Below are 13,864 nucleotides of genomic sequence, written 5' to 3' on the forward strand. Positions count from 1 at the left end.
TGTGGCCTTGGCGCTGGCCCCCCTTTCTGAAAATGAGTTGTGAAGAACAGAACAAAATAATGAGTGAGCAGGGGAATCGATCAATATGCCGACACGCGAGATAAATGAGAGAATCAAACACACGCACACACACAGAAAAAAACCCCATCCCTAATGCTGCTGAGTAGGTACAAAACTAATCAGGCAAATGAAGCTGCCTGAGCAACATAAACTGTGAATGGAGAGCAGTGTTAAGGCATAAACAGTTATTATCACAAAGATCATTACCCTTACACCTCCAGACTCACTAATTACCACGGTAAACAGCCATACTCTAAAAATGTATGGCTGGAGCATGCAGTAAAACCCGCTGCAACATGTAAATGCAGGTACGAGTCACAAATAAAGGGCTAACGCGCTGCTCAAAAACACTAAAATCTATAATAACATATATTTTAAACAACGTTAAAAAAAAGGGCCAAGTGATTTGCGTCTGTCACAGCTGCAATCATTTTACGAGAGGCCACAGTAGCTCTCAGGGTGTATATATTCTCGAAAGGCAGGCCAAAAAAAAGGAAGGGGGTGGGGTGTTTCAGAAGAGACACACTAAATTTGGACAGTAAGTAGTATCACCCCGTCTGCGCGGTACACCGCACATTCGCAACGCCCCATTTAACCGCACACGGCGCTTCCCTCTACTGCCTTCATTTGCATACTTCAGAGGGGCCCTGACGGATGAAGACGGATGGGGCAAAATCAGCCTCACTGAAACAACTGTTTTATCAAGGTTAAACTATCCAAGAAGCTCTTAACCCCCACGCCTTTATCACACTACAGCTCTCCCAATATCAATCTATCAATATGATCTTATCGGGAGGGAGGTGGGAGAAGACGCTCTTCATAAACTCAAGTAATAGGAACATAAAGGAATTTTATGTGTTTAGGGGAGGAGACTGCTAAACATGGTGCTGAAGGACATCAATAAAATCCAATAAAACAGGCTGCAAGGTGGTGGCAGCAAAGCCAAATAAAAAATATTAGAAGAAGAGCTGCTCCCCTGAAGGCGTGAGAGGCATGCGCGGAGTCACGGGGTCGTCGCTTCATATCTTGTGAACGACTCGTGAAAGCATCGGCGAGAAAGCACTAAAATCCTCCTTTTACAACATGGCGTGGGCGAACCTGCACATACTGTCATGCGGTCTGCCTCAGGGAAGTCTGAAAATAAATTATCCATGTACGCTCACTCACTGAAACTTATTCAATGAAGTGGTAATAAATGCATGTCTAATATTACTTGTCTTTGTGTCACGTGACCTAGTTTAACGTAAAAACGAGAGGTCTTGTTAGGTTAAACTAACACAGTTTGCCTTCCTGTAACAGCAGAGGCCATGCCTGTGTGTATGTGTGCACATAGAAAGTGAGGGATTTCGAAAGGGTAGTCCATAAACCTAGACATGAAAATAAGAGTAATTAATAATGCACACAATGGGAAGATTCCTATAATTCTTCAAATGAAGTCAAGCTGACTACACCCAGAGAGTGACATCAGAGCATCTACCCCTAACCTTCAGGCCTACCCGTACCTATAAGGTAACTTAAGTGGTAATTAGACTTATACTGGAGGTTTTTGCTAGCTTTTACTGCCTGTGACGTTTATTCACACAGATATGTGAAAACACAGATGTGCAAGTTAATTTATCATGTCATTCTTTTTATCTTCATAGAGAGACAGCAACAAACGGCTGTTCACGAACACCAAACAAATGAATAATAAATACATACAGGTATTTTTCTTTTTGTAAGCTACACTTTTTATTGTATGAGATGCACAGTTTCAGTGTTTGATGAACACTTATTTACACATATTCGTAACAACAGCGTGCACATGTAAAGTACCCACAGTATCAAAAATGTACACGTAATGTAATGTTCCTGTAATTTCTTTCAAAATTTTTATTTAGCTTTTATTTAAACAGGTATTCCCATTGAGACTCGTTACAAGAGATACCTGTTTCAGGCAGGTACAATGTACAATTGTACCAGTTAAATGCCATGTCACCTTTCATTTTGAGATCAGCTACTACATATATAATTTGTAAGGATTTGAATGTTTAAAAATGCATTTTAAATATCTCCCAGAAGTTATACAAATGTCAATAATCCTAGTAACCAAGATTATGATTTTAAATATTTCCTAAATAATGTCGTAAACTGTAAGTATATAGTTTATATCCTTCGTTTTATCCAGAATAATTGCATCTAGGAAGAGTTAGGGAACATACATACACTGTGATCATCAGTGCCAAAATACTAAAACTACTAAAGACCAATAAAAACTACAAAAGACCATTGAAAGCCAGCAAGTCTTCATCTTAAAAGCACCAACAAAGAGCAAACCTTTGATTGTAATTGGAAAGCTTGTCCAGCAATTGTGGGCTGCTGCTCCAACTTAAAGTCAGCCTTACCCACTAACCATGATGGTGGAACAGTTAAAATGCAGTTCTTCTGAGGATATGAGAGACCCAGAAGGAGAGTAGAGACAGGGAAGATTTGAAATGTACCCAGGTGTCAACCTATTCAAATAAAAGGATCTTCAAATCAGTTCTGTATTTAACAGGTAGACGGTGCAGAGAACAGTGCAGGTGTGATTCTTTTCTCTTTTTCTGGTACCAGTTAGGAGTCCTGCACCAGCTGCAGGAATAAGATGTTTATGTTTGTTCCTCCATACTAAGTGCGTGAACACCTGAAACTTTTGTAACAATGCCAAAAACAACCTTGCGGCATGATGGCATCCAGGGTGGCAGTATTGCTAAAACAACACAAAAGCATCACACTGGCAAACTGTCAAACAAAGATTAAAACGATATAAACCTTACACAAGTTATGTTTCGATAGGCTCCAGCACAAGCACTTCTCAGGTGTCACTAGCACAGCGTTCACACCACATTCGGAGCATTAAGACAACTTTTATGGCCCAGAACAGCTGATGCAATTACAAACTGATACAGAAAATAACAAATTGCTAATAGCATAAAAATACCCATAAACCCGCATGAATATACACAAATCATAAGAGCAAACTACCTCCTAACTTTTAATCTTTTGAAGGGTAAAAACTCCGTTAGGAGCGGCTCGGTAATAAATGAACAGAAGTATATAATTTGCTGATTATGCTCAAGTAGAAAAAAGAAAATGACAGCAATTAACATAATTTCAGTAGGAGTTAACTGTCCAGAACTAACATCGCCAAAGGCAAGCTGGCAGACAGAAGGCACAGTGGAAATCCACAGCTTTCACTCTTTGGGTAGGGGATACAGATTTTTTACTGTACAGGGAAGCAGCAAGGAAGCATCACCGCATTATCAATCCTCATGGCTGTTACTGCGAAAATTGGGTACGTATTTAACCAAACAGAAAATGGTTTGGTTAGTTTTCACACTGAAAACATATAATAGCAACGAGGCAACGGATATCTACACAAAACAGATTAAGATAAAACTTTGAGTCAAACCTGCTGACGATTGAGAAAATCGGCGCTGCTTCTAATGTAATTTGAGTTTAACGACATTTTATATGACACGAGTGGCATTAATGTATTTCTTTCTAACAAAAAAAAAAATCTTTCACTCTAACACCCTTTTTTGAAAAAAATCCTGCATGTTGAGGTTTCCCTTTTTTGCCTGCCTCCTTCAGAAGCAGGCTTAAGGGCCCTTATCTTACTCTCAGAGATGGTATTTACACTGCCAGGTGGCTAGGCCAAGTGCTGACCTGTGCTAACATCCGTGCTCTCGCCCCACTGTGCTAAATGCTACCTGTGGTGTCACATTTGCCAAGGGAAGTGATCCAAAAACTGCAGGAACCCCGCGTCTCTATAGGCCCCACGGAATTAGCAGCAACAATCCCCAGAGACAGCCTGCCTGCCTGTTTCTGCCCCTGCAACACACACTGTGACACGCGCGCAGAAATAGTACATACCGTACACCGCACTGAAGATTGCCAGCAAGAGACTGTTTGATTTTGCAGCCACAAAAACAACTCTTTGTGTGGCTAAATTTATCATCGCTCTCCGCCACAGTATTTGTGTCTTTCTCTACAGTTCAATATCTCTTCTCTGCTTTTTTGTGTGTGTGTGCGTGTGTGTGTCTGCATTGTTCTTTGTCTGTGCCTTTCCTTCCAGCGAAGGTGCCGAGGTTACCAAGGCTCATCTGTGGCCCCTTTTGTCTCTCACGGCACAGGCGAGGTTTATTAACATAAATTAGAATAGCTCACCGAGAGAGTACCTTGTCGCTATGCGTTACCCACGGCAACCTCTCCTCCACTCTCAATCCACCTGAGCATGTGCATGTGTGCACGGTTGTGTGCGAGTGTTTGTGTGTGACATAAAGAGAGAGAAAGATAGAGCGAGAGAAAGAGAGCACACACTCCCCTGCATCTAAATGTGAAACTCTGAAATGAGGGAGACACATCCACACCCATCTCTCCCCTGTCCTGATTAAAATAAATGGTGCTATCTGCACTGCATGACTCACTACACCATGGCATTACTATCAGTAATTGAAACATCCAATCACTACTGAGCCATCAGCCTCACTGCTCTCCCCCATCTGACTTTGTGGCACCTGATTGAACGTCACACTGTATGGGAAGTAACACAATATATGCCCACGAGTTTATCCGAAGAAATGTTGAGGAGAGACACAAGAGTACCGCATCGAGTAGCTGTGTGTGGATGTACAGTACATATTTAAATGTGTGTGTGTGTGTGTGTGTGTGTGTGTGTGTGTGTGTGTGTGTGTGTGTGTGTGTGTGTGTGTGTGTGTGTGTGTGTGTGTGTGTGTGTGTGAACCACTCAGCATCCTAAGCAGATATCTAGTGAGAGTCAGGCAGCCTCATTGATTGGTGTTGATTCCATCTGGGCAGCGAGCAGCGACTGACAGTGGATCTAAGCCGCTGCGAAAGGCAACCATTAATCTTGGTCCTGTTTAAGCAGCATGTATTAATTTGTGTCATTTTTACTAAGTCAGCCAGGGAAGAGTGCTTGCCATTTTATGTTTGACTGTTCATCGAAGTCAGGGGGTCCTTTGTACGACCCCAGCATGCTGCCTACACACCACTTACATTTTAGTGGCAGGGTGCCAGGAAAACACACCTCCATCAAGAAAATCTGAATATGTTATAACTTACATTTTTTGGCACAAGAAAATATATGAAAGGTATTTAAAAAAAAGGCCAAAAACCCCCCAGTATAATTCAAAGGTAGGAGTGTATGGTTAGAGCCCCATGAACATATCAATAATAAGATCTGCAGGTGTTTCAACACCAACAGTATGAGGATATATGCGTTTGCCAGTCACGCTGCGTGAAGCAATTCCATGAGACTGTGGAAAATCCAATCAAATCCAAACAGCACCAATAACAAAAACAATGGGTGAGGCAATTGCAGTTGCAATAATGTCACCAGAGCTGTTTTGTAGACACTAAAAGCTGCTCTAGAGACAAACATCTGATAAAAAAGAAACTCCACTCTGCCATAGAGCAAATTTCCTCTCTAAAGCAATTTTATATTCGATAAGTGGGAAGGCATTCTTAGCGTAATGGATCTGAATATGATCTCTGTCAGAAAACTAAGAACACAGTCTCGAATAAAAGCCCGGCGTGCAGAATGGTCAGCGCTGCTGCATCAGATAACCAGACTGAAAAGTGCAGGAAACAAACTATAGAAAGAGACGCAATGAATTCATATTTCTCTTGGATAGGTGAGCCGATAGCTCCGTCTTTCTGTCCCTATTGCCCTTTCAGCGAAGGTGAAGCAAACAGACGTGGATGCCAGTTTAACTTGTGACTACGTAAAGAGGACAAAAACAGTGGAAAGGTAAACACACATTATCATTGTTTTTGTGTGCTAAAGAGGGCGAGAGGTCTGTAAAAATAAGGAGTGAAAGCAAACATAGAACAAGCCCAGCAACATACCTATATCTCACACACAGACACACACCCTTCCCATACATCGACACACAGAATATGACCATTCTACAGCCAGATCTGTTATCACGGCTAATTACAACTCCCACCTCACATATACAGGGCTGTAATTAGCCTCTTAAAACATGATTAACATGTCTCAATTAAGCCAGTCAACATTTGCATAATATATTAGCTGTCCTAATTGCAAGTGAGTTTATATCAGAGGACAGGAAACAGCAAAAATACTTGCTGTTGCCCCTGAAGTGAATATGTAGTGAGCATAAATATGAATATAGAGGAAATGCCAGTGAATAAAAGGGAGTCCGGTCTATTTACACATGTCATAACTCACTTCAAAAGCAAAGATAAACTGACAGTCAGCACATCCCCTCTCCGACTATACTTATAAAAATATACTACATGTTTATTATTATTCACTTAGACGAACATTTCTGGTAAGTAGAGGAAGAGTTTTCCGATAAATGCATAAATCAAAGCCAGGCAATATTTTTCTCGGGAAAACTTCGCACACATTTTGAAGTTATTTATTTGAAGTTATTTATGAGAGAACAGGCAGAGTCCTGTTCAGCCTTATTTCCGTGGAAACTAAAACATAGGGGGATAAACTGCTGCTTCGGCACTTCCAAGCCGGGGACAGATATACAGTCTCCCAGCTAGCGGGGGAAACCAAGGACATAGCCATTAGTTTCAGGACAGCGCCACATTGGAGACTAATGCCTCCATCTGTCACTGGAGATGAGAGGAGGGTAACAAAGAGAGGCAACACTAACCCCTGAACTCATCATGGACAGCCATGTCAATTAAATACTGAAAAACTGCAGGACTGGGAGCCATAGTGACCAGTTTATCCACGGCTGAATTGAGCCCAACCAGTACCTCTCCAAGTGTTTAACGCTAATGTTACAGAAAACGGTAATTTGACATTATCGCCGTGCACCTTTGGGCTTATTTCAGTCAAGCAAAGTAGATCTGACACCACTTATTTGATTAGTAATTAGTGAACAGTCAAAGTCAGGATCCATGATGCTCAATACTGCTATTTACTGCTATACTGATGTTACTGAATATGATCACTTATTCGTTTCACTCATTTATTTAAGCAAAATGCCAACTCTTGTTGGCTTCACCTACTGCATTAAGAAGCTTTGCTGTTTTTCATGGTAAATAATACATATTTTCAACAGCTGATCAAACAAAACAAAACATCTGGATATGCTGCCTTATCCCATCTGGATTTTGCAGTGATGGCATTGGACAAATATGTCATCTATTGGGGACTGACTAAGTCTACTGCTCAGTGTTACACGTTTTTTTTTTTCCAGTGCTCTGCTTCCTTAATTAAAAGCTTGGTAAACACAAGTTGGTGCGTTTTCCTGCACAGAGATGCTGATGGAGATTCTCATTGGTATGATTACCAAGCTAATGCTAAGTATGCTATCAGTTGCTACTCATCTCACCTGGTCATTTACAGGCTGCAGTGTGTCCTCGTTTTGCTGTTTTGTTTCAATCCATTAGACTGTTTTTTTAAGGTTAAAACAAAAACAATCCCATATAATCTGAATTACACATTGGCAGCCACCAGTTGTTGGGTTGTTAGAGACCATTTGGTCCAGCCGGTATTATTGGTTAAACTATCATATAGTTTCTAAGAACTCTAACTGACAACATATAGAACCAAAAATCAGCTTTTCTACAATGTAAAACATTATTTTCATAATAAAATTAGTAAACTTTAAAGTTTACCTCAAACTGCAGTAAGTTACAGATTTTCTCTTGCTTAATAAACTACTCTGAAAACAAAGTGTTATGCTACCAAAATGAGGTACAAATAATAACCCGACAGTAAGTCGCTGTGCACCCACCTTTACCTGACATATTTTACAAAAGCAGGTGCAACACATTTATATCGCAAGACAAAAATCAAGTCCTTACATCATTTTGTAAAAAGTTTATAAATTCACCAGATAACAGGACTTGAACCCTTTTTTATTTATTACTCATCCCCAAAGTAACTATCCTTTGCTCATACTGAGGCTCATTAGCTTTAACCACTTTACCTTTGTTAGCTTCTTTAAAATAACCATGTTCAGGGGGGATTTAAGTGTCTGATTAAAGTTTGTTCTCACTAAAGTTTTTCTGATTGTCCCCCCAAAGTGCACACACCACTTTTTGCCTGTGCCACTGTGCCCAAGTTTTACATGCAACGAATCAGGTCTGGACTGAGAACACTGAAAATCTGTGCCTGGCTGCTTGATCTGTGCATCTCTACTATCAAAGAGTACTCTTGAGCCATCAAAACAAAAGCCGCCTTCTTGACACTGAAAGAACAACATTTGCTCAAGAGTTCATGACACCTCCAAAGTGACCAGATCAACACCACTGTGAATATCTAAATTGTGTGTACACGTCCAATTAGCGGCACATGCATGGGGAGATGGGGGGGTTGAGAGCGGAGGGTGGCACTTAGCGGGATGGACTGATTCAGCAGGTCTCCAGCTTTGATAAGTTCAAGCGGTGTAATGCATTATCCGTCTGATCACATTAGTCATGCAGGAGCTCGCCATCTGACCCGAGCCTGCATGGGAGTAATGTGAGGCTGCTGACAAGAGTGGCCTGACGAAACGGTCGCAGGCCCACAGATAGACAGAGAGTGAGAGAGGGAGAGCGTAGGCCTGAAATCTGACACCCAGAAACACTGACTTGGTGGCTGGCTTCTCTTACTTAGTCAACCTGTACGTGCCAGCTTGTCTCGCCGTAATGGTTCCACACAAACAAAGACGCTCTCCGGTTCTCTTCACAGGATGTGAAGCAAGCACAGGAAAACAAATTCTAAGTGCTCTCAGGAACTGCAGAAACAATGATGATAGTTTAAAAAAAGAAAAAAGTCGAGAGGGGCCAGAAGACGGGCCAAACAACCCCGGTGTCGAAAGGTATGACTGTAAGTCGTAACACAAATCTCTGTCGCTGCTTTTCCATCGGCCAGCGTGTGAACCTGAGCTTGTTTAAGCTTGCTAAATACTCTAAATCTGTGACACAGGAACGACCCCTGCGCAAATAAACAGGGTGTGGGGGTGTGTGAGGTCATCAGTTAAGGCCTGCTATTGGCATGTGCTCCTGCCTTGTTTGTCAGCTGCTTGCCAATGGACACCTCACTGCTCTAATGTCCCATATTGCTGCTGTCAACACTCGCACCACAAAGAAGAGGCGCGTACAAGACACACACACACACAGACACGTGAACATGCAGCACCTATAGATGACGTAAAGAAGAAGGAGAAAAAACACTTCCTCTCTTCAGTTAAAGGTCGAGGAGAAAGCGTTGCTTCAAATCTGCCCTGCTGTACTCATCGCCCCCTGCTCGCTCTTCTTCTCGCAGACACTCTCACTGCAACAGTGTAAAAAGCAGGGAGAAGCTGACTCTTTATAAAGAATATAAAAAAGGCTGACAAATTACAGGCTGTACTCCGCTCGCATACACTGCACTCAGCACATTTGGCTGTAAATGCCATGGTGAAGGTTTGAGTCATTTTCTCTGTCACTGCAGTGAAAGGATTTTCAGTTTCGTCTGCACAAACCTCCTATGGGCGAAGATGAGCCGCGGCTCAGCTCTTCAAACGCAGACAGGGAGGACACAGAGAGGCAGCCATTCACTCTTGATTCCCTCACAAATTGCTTGGGTTATTCTTAACTTTTTATACGTCGTTCTGTCGCCATCAAAACAATGTAGCTATTTAGAGCTCGCTGATTTGTGGTTTGGGAGAAATGTTCCCCAGCCACATTTTAAGTAAAAATAACTGATCCGATGCATTAAAAAAAAGAGAGCGAGAGAGAGAAAATGTAATCCACATTGAATTGAATTATGTTCCTTTTCCAAACTTGGTGCTAAGCAGAGGGGAGGGCAATTTGCAGTCTGGGGGGAGCCTCTCTCGTCAGAAGCCCTGTGAAATCCTGGTTGCCAAGAACGGTGGGAAGAGAGGAGAGGCAGGGGGGAAAAGCCAGGAAAAGGTCCAAGTCACTTTGTTCTTCTTTTTGGAAACGAACTCTGGTTGAACCCGGGGAGACGCCAGACAGTTTACAAAGAGCCAGGCATTACTCTCTCACTTTTCCAAGCCTTGCAATTTAGAAGCAGGGCCCCAGCCTGCTATAGCTTCTTCCTCATGGGCTTCACGTTTTAAATGTGACGAAAATCAAGTGTCTACACGTTCTCCCTTCATTTTTTTTTTTTTTTTTTTTTGGAGGGGGGGGGGGGGGGGCTGTGCCAAACTCTGACTCATAAGAGTGAAGCTTCAGTGAACAACAGTTCATGTTAAATTAATGAAAACGGCATTGCCTCCATACAGCACAAGCCCCGTGTTTATTCTCAGCTGTCTGCATGGCTGCGACGCGACAACCGAGCAGCCAAAGTGACAAGGCTCTCTCAATAATCTCAGACAGCTTCAAAGTTGTGTTCACAGATAAGGTTATATTGGATCTTTTGTTTTATTTCCTCCCCTTCAAAAGCAGCGCTCTGCCACATCCCTCAGAGAATAGTCACAGGCTTTCATCATGTGAGGAGCTCTCCTTTTAATCTGCTGTTAAGAGAGTAATAATTCACACATTCTTTTTCATGACTTTGACCCAGGCTGCGAACATAAACAGAAAATCCCCCTGACCTGTCTCTGCATGCAAAACAGCTCACTTCAGCAAACACCATCAAACTCGGCCAAGGAAAACAGAGAAGAGAGGAGCGAGAAAGAAAGAAAGAAAGAAAGAAAGAAAGAAAGAAAGAAAGAAAGAAAGAAAGAAAGAAAGAAAGAAAGACGGTCCCAAAGAGGCCCAAATGTCCAATGACAGCGAGCTATCCAGTGTCAGTGAGGTTTGTGAAAGAAAACATGATGTAAATACATATTTACTGGTTTGGGAGAGTCAAGTCTAGATAACCGTGACCTCTGCTTTTCTTTAAAAATGCTTCAACGATCAAAAGAAGACACCAAAAAAAGAGAGAAAAGAAAACAAGTGATGCTGACACACAAGGAACTGGCCATAAAAGTGACCTTACCTGTTTTCTCCTTTATTTCACATAAGACGTTGAAGAGAGCCGGTTTCATTCTGTGGCAGTTGAGTGCATGTTTTCTAAAAAAACAAACAAAAAAACAAAAACAAAGGAGGGATGGGGGGACAGGACACCACTTTCCAAATCAGTATTCAAACAAGTGGCAACACAACTGAACTTGCTGAAATCCCCGAAAGGTTACATTTTCCCAACATATCTCAGCTGATTGCACTTCAAAGCATGCAAATATATAAAACTTACAGGAGCCAAAGCATGGGAAAAAATATATTTGTTAAAAAAAATCAATCCATACTTTGTGGGTATAATTCTTTTGAAAATAATTTAAATGCACAATGCATGACTTCAAATCTTTGGAAAACACAGATTTATCCTATGCAGCATCCAATAAAATTCACTCAGGTACTACAACTTGCCTCAAATGTTTGCTATATGTATATTTTATTGCTAGTGCAGGCTATAGAAAGGGATCTGCAACATGTTATTACAGCATAGGATTACAATGTAAGCTCCTTTGTAACAAGGCAGAAGACTCTCACTTTGACTGAGGTGCCTCAGTGCTCCACAGCTAAAACACACCCCCGTGTCAATCTCATATAGCCACGCAATCATTTATAGTTTCGATATATTACCTTAAAAAAATGACAGAAAAGTTTTTGCAAAGAATTTACCACGAATCGTGACAAGTTTTTGGGGTCTTTCTTTCGCTTTCGCGCAGTCACGGCACTTCGGTGGGCGTAATTGCTTTCATTTAGAGGCAGTCTTGATCCGAACCACAATGTTATGATCTCCCCCCCCCCCCCCCCCCCACCCCCTCTCCATCCCAAATATTTCCATTTTCACGTGAATAAATAAAGTGTTTTGTGAAGCCTCACCTCGCCTGTGCTTCGTCTAAGCTTTGGTCTGTGATGGTCATTATTTGCTGTAATATATCTCCGATGTCCTGCTTTCTTCCCTCTCCGTCCGTCCCTGCCGTGCCATCCTGCATATGCTGCGCCAGGCCGGGGTGTCCGGCCATGCCTACCCCGTGGGAGTGCATCAGCCGAGGCTGCTCGTCCATCCTTGACCACGGTCCCTGCTGCCTCCACTCCAACTTTTAAAATTTTAATATCAAAGAGGGGAAGAGAGGAAAAAAGAAAGAAGAGAAAATATCCTCGGAAATTCCTCTGGATTCCTCGGTGTCTCTCTCCCAGCCCACTCCTCCTTTTTCCTTGGTAAGCTTTTCTGGATTTGGGAGGAGGGAGACTGACAAACCCTCTCTCTCGCTTTCTCTCGGTCTCTCTCCCAGCTGGTTTAGGTGAAATCTGATCTGAATCGCTGCTTTAGGCTTTGGCCACTCCTGCACCGCTACTGTAGGGAAGGGAAAAAAAAACAGGATTGAACATTAAAGGCTCCTAATGTGATTAAAAGTGGAGAGCGTTGTGCTCCTCTTATGAAACCTCCGATATACTCAAGAGCTTGATGCGCCAAAACGCGCTAAAGACTCAACTTGCCTTTGAAGGTTTTGGATACAAAGTACCACCAACTGTTATTGTTTCGCTTATGTCTGGTAACTGACTCATAATCAGAGTGTGGATGAAAAGCCTCCGCCCCTCGAGCCACGATTGGAGAAGAAGAAGCGCGCAAGTCCCACCTCGGTCCTCTCCGAAAACGTCAATCATCTTCCTCGGGAAGGTGGGACACTGTAATAAACATAAAGAGATGTGACCGGACCGGGTGGCAATACAGTGATGGATCGAGGGTGCATATGTAGCCTAATAAATAATTGTGAGTGGCAGTGGAGCTCTGACCCAACAGGACAGCATGGTGGTGCTCGGAAAAGACACTCTGTCATCCGGACTATATATTTTCCTGCTGAATATTTACACCCGTGTAATCAGTCAAAGGAACAATAAATCAAGATGAATTTATTAGAGCATAGAGCAGTTTGTGGAAAGCGTTTTACAAGTCTTGAGTTGGAATATTGGACCACAAGAGTCGTAACAGAAAGCGGTCTAACTAGCAGCCTTCCTCCTTTGGAATCCAACACAACAGCCTACTTGTGAGAGCAATAAGAGCTAATGCTATTTAATAATATAATATATAATAAAGATTACTCCAACCATCAGTTACCCAGTAACAGAAAATAAATCTCATAAAATATCTGGATAATTGATTAAAAAGAAATGTGATCATTTTTCCTATCAGTTTACAGCTGTTGGGGAGTAATACTGCTGGCCAAAATAATTATTTTTTATAATCTAAAACCGCCTCAGTTTATTGAGATGGACTTTTAGGCTTTTGCTATGTAGGCAGTTCAGTATTTCTCACCCTTTCCTGTGTTGGTCAGTGGTATCCTTCATTCCTACTGGTAGCTGCTTCACCCACCTGCTGTTATGACTAGTTTAACTTGGTACCTGCGCACTTCATATTGCTAAAGGTTATTTTGTTAGTCCAGAACGTAGGCTGCTACCGAATGAACTAGCCCAGCTTTCTGTCATTGGATTTCCATTTTAAATCCAATTAAAAATTGCATTAATTAAAAATAAAGCCCTGCATGGGGAGCTCCCTGCTGAGTCGTTATTCCAGCAGTTGAAGTCTCTTATCATCTGATCAGGGTCCATCTGTGTTGCACACACAGTCCAGAGGATGTAGCATCCAAACAGCCCGTCAGGACACTGAATCTGTAGTTTGTTTTAAACAGCTGCCAAAAACTCAGTTTAATACCTTAGCTTTCTCAAAACCTCAAAAGTTCACACAAAATGTGTGCATGTCGGTCGTGTATCAACAAATGCCCTTATATCTGACCGTGTTCGTACGTTGGGTGTTTGGATGTGTCTTCATCCAAACACCTTGTGTTTTGAAAAATGC

The 13,864-nt window shown here is 42.1% G+C and overlaps 1 protein-coding gene across 3 annotated transcripts in view; it reads right to left on the reverse strand.

The window, feature by feature from the left end:
• The window catches only part of pbx1a (pre-B-cell leukemia homeobox 1a), a 91,622-nt gene that overhangs the window by 38,549 nt on the left and 39,209 nt on the right, over nt 1-13,864 (reverse strand). For all 3 annotated transcript variants that reach the window (XM_085439621.1, XM_085439620.1, XM_085439622.1), the window contains 3 exons: nt 12,508-12,696; nt 11,890-12,364; nt 11,003-11,076 (listed from right to left, as the gene is read on the reverse strand). In XM_085439621.1, the coding sequence (XP_085295747.1) occupies nt 11,003-11,076; nt 11,890-12,074 (259 nt within the window). In that variant the 5' untranslated portion in view covers nt 12,075-12,364; nt 12,508-12,696. The remainder of the gene's footprint in view (nt 1-11,002; nt 11,077-11,889; nt 12,365-12,507; nt 12,697-13,864) is intronic.

This window comes from Copadichromis virginalis, linkage group LG18 (assembly GCF_057382275.1).
Source record: "Copadichromis virginalis isolate Kocher_CV1m ecotype Utaka linkage group LG18, C_Virginalis_male_GT1.1, whole genome shotgun sequence".
Taxonomy (NCBI): Eukaryota; Metazoa; Chordata; class Actinopteri; order Cichliformes; family Cichlidae; genus Copadichromis; species Copadichromis virginalis.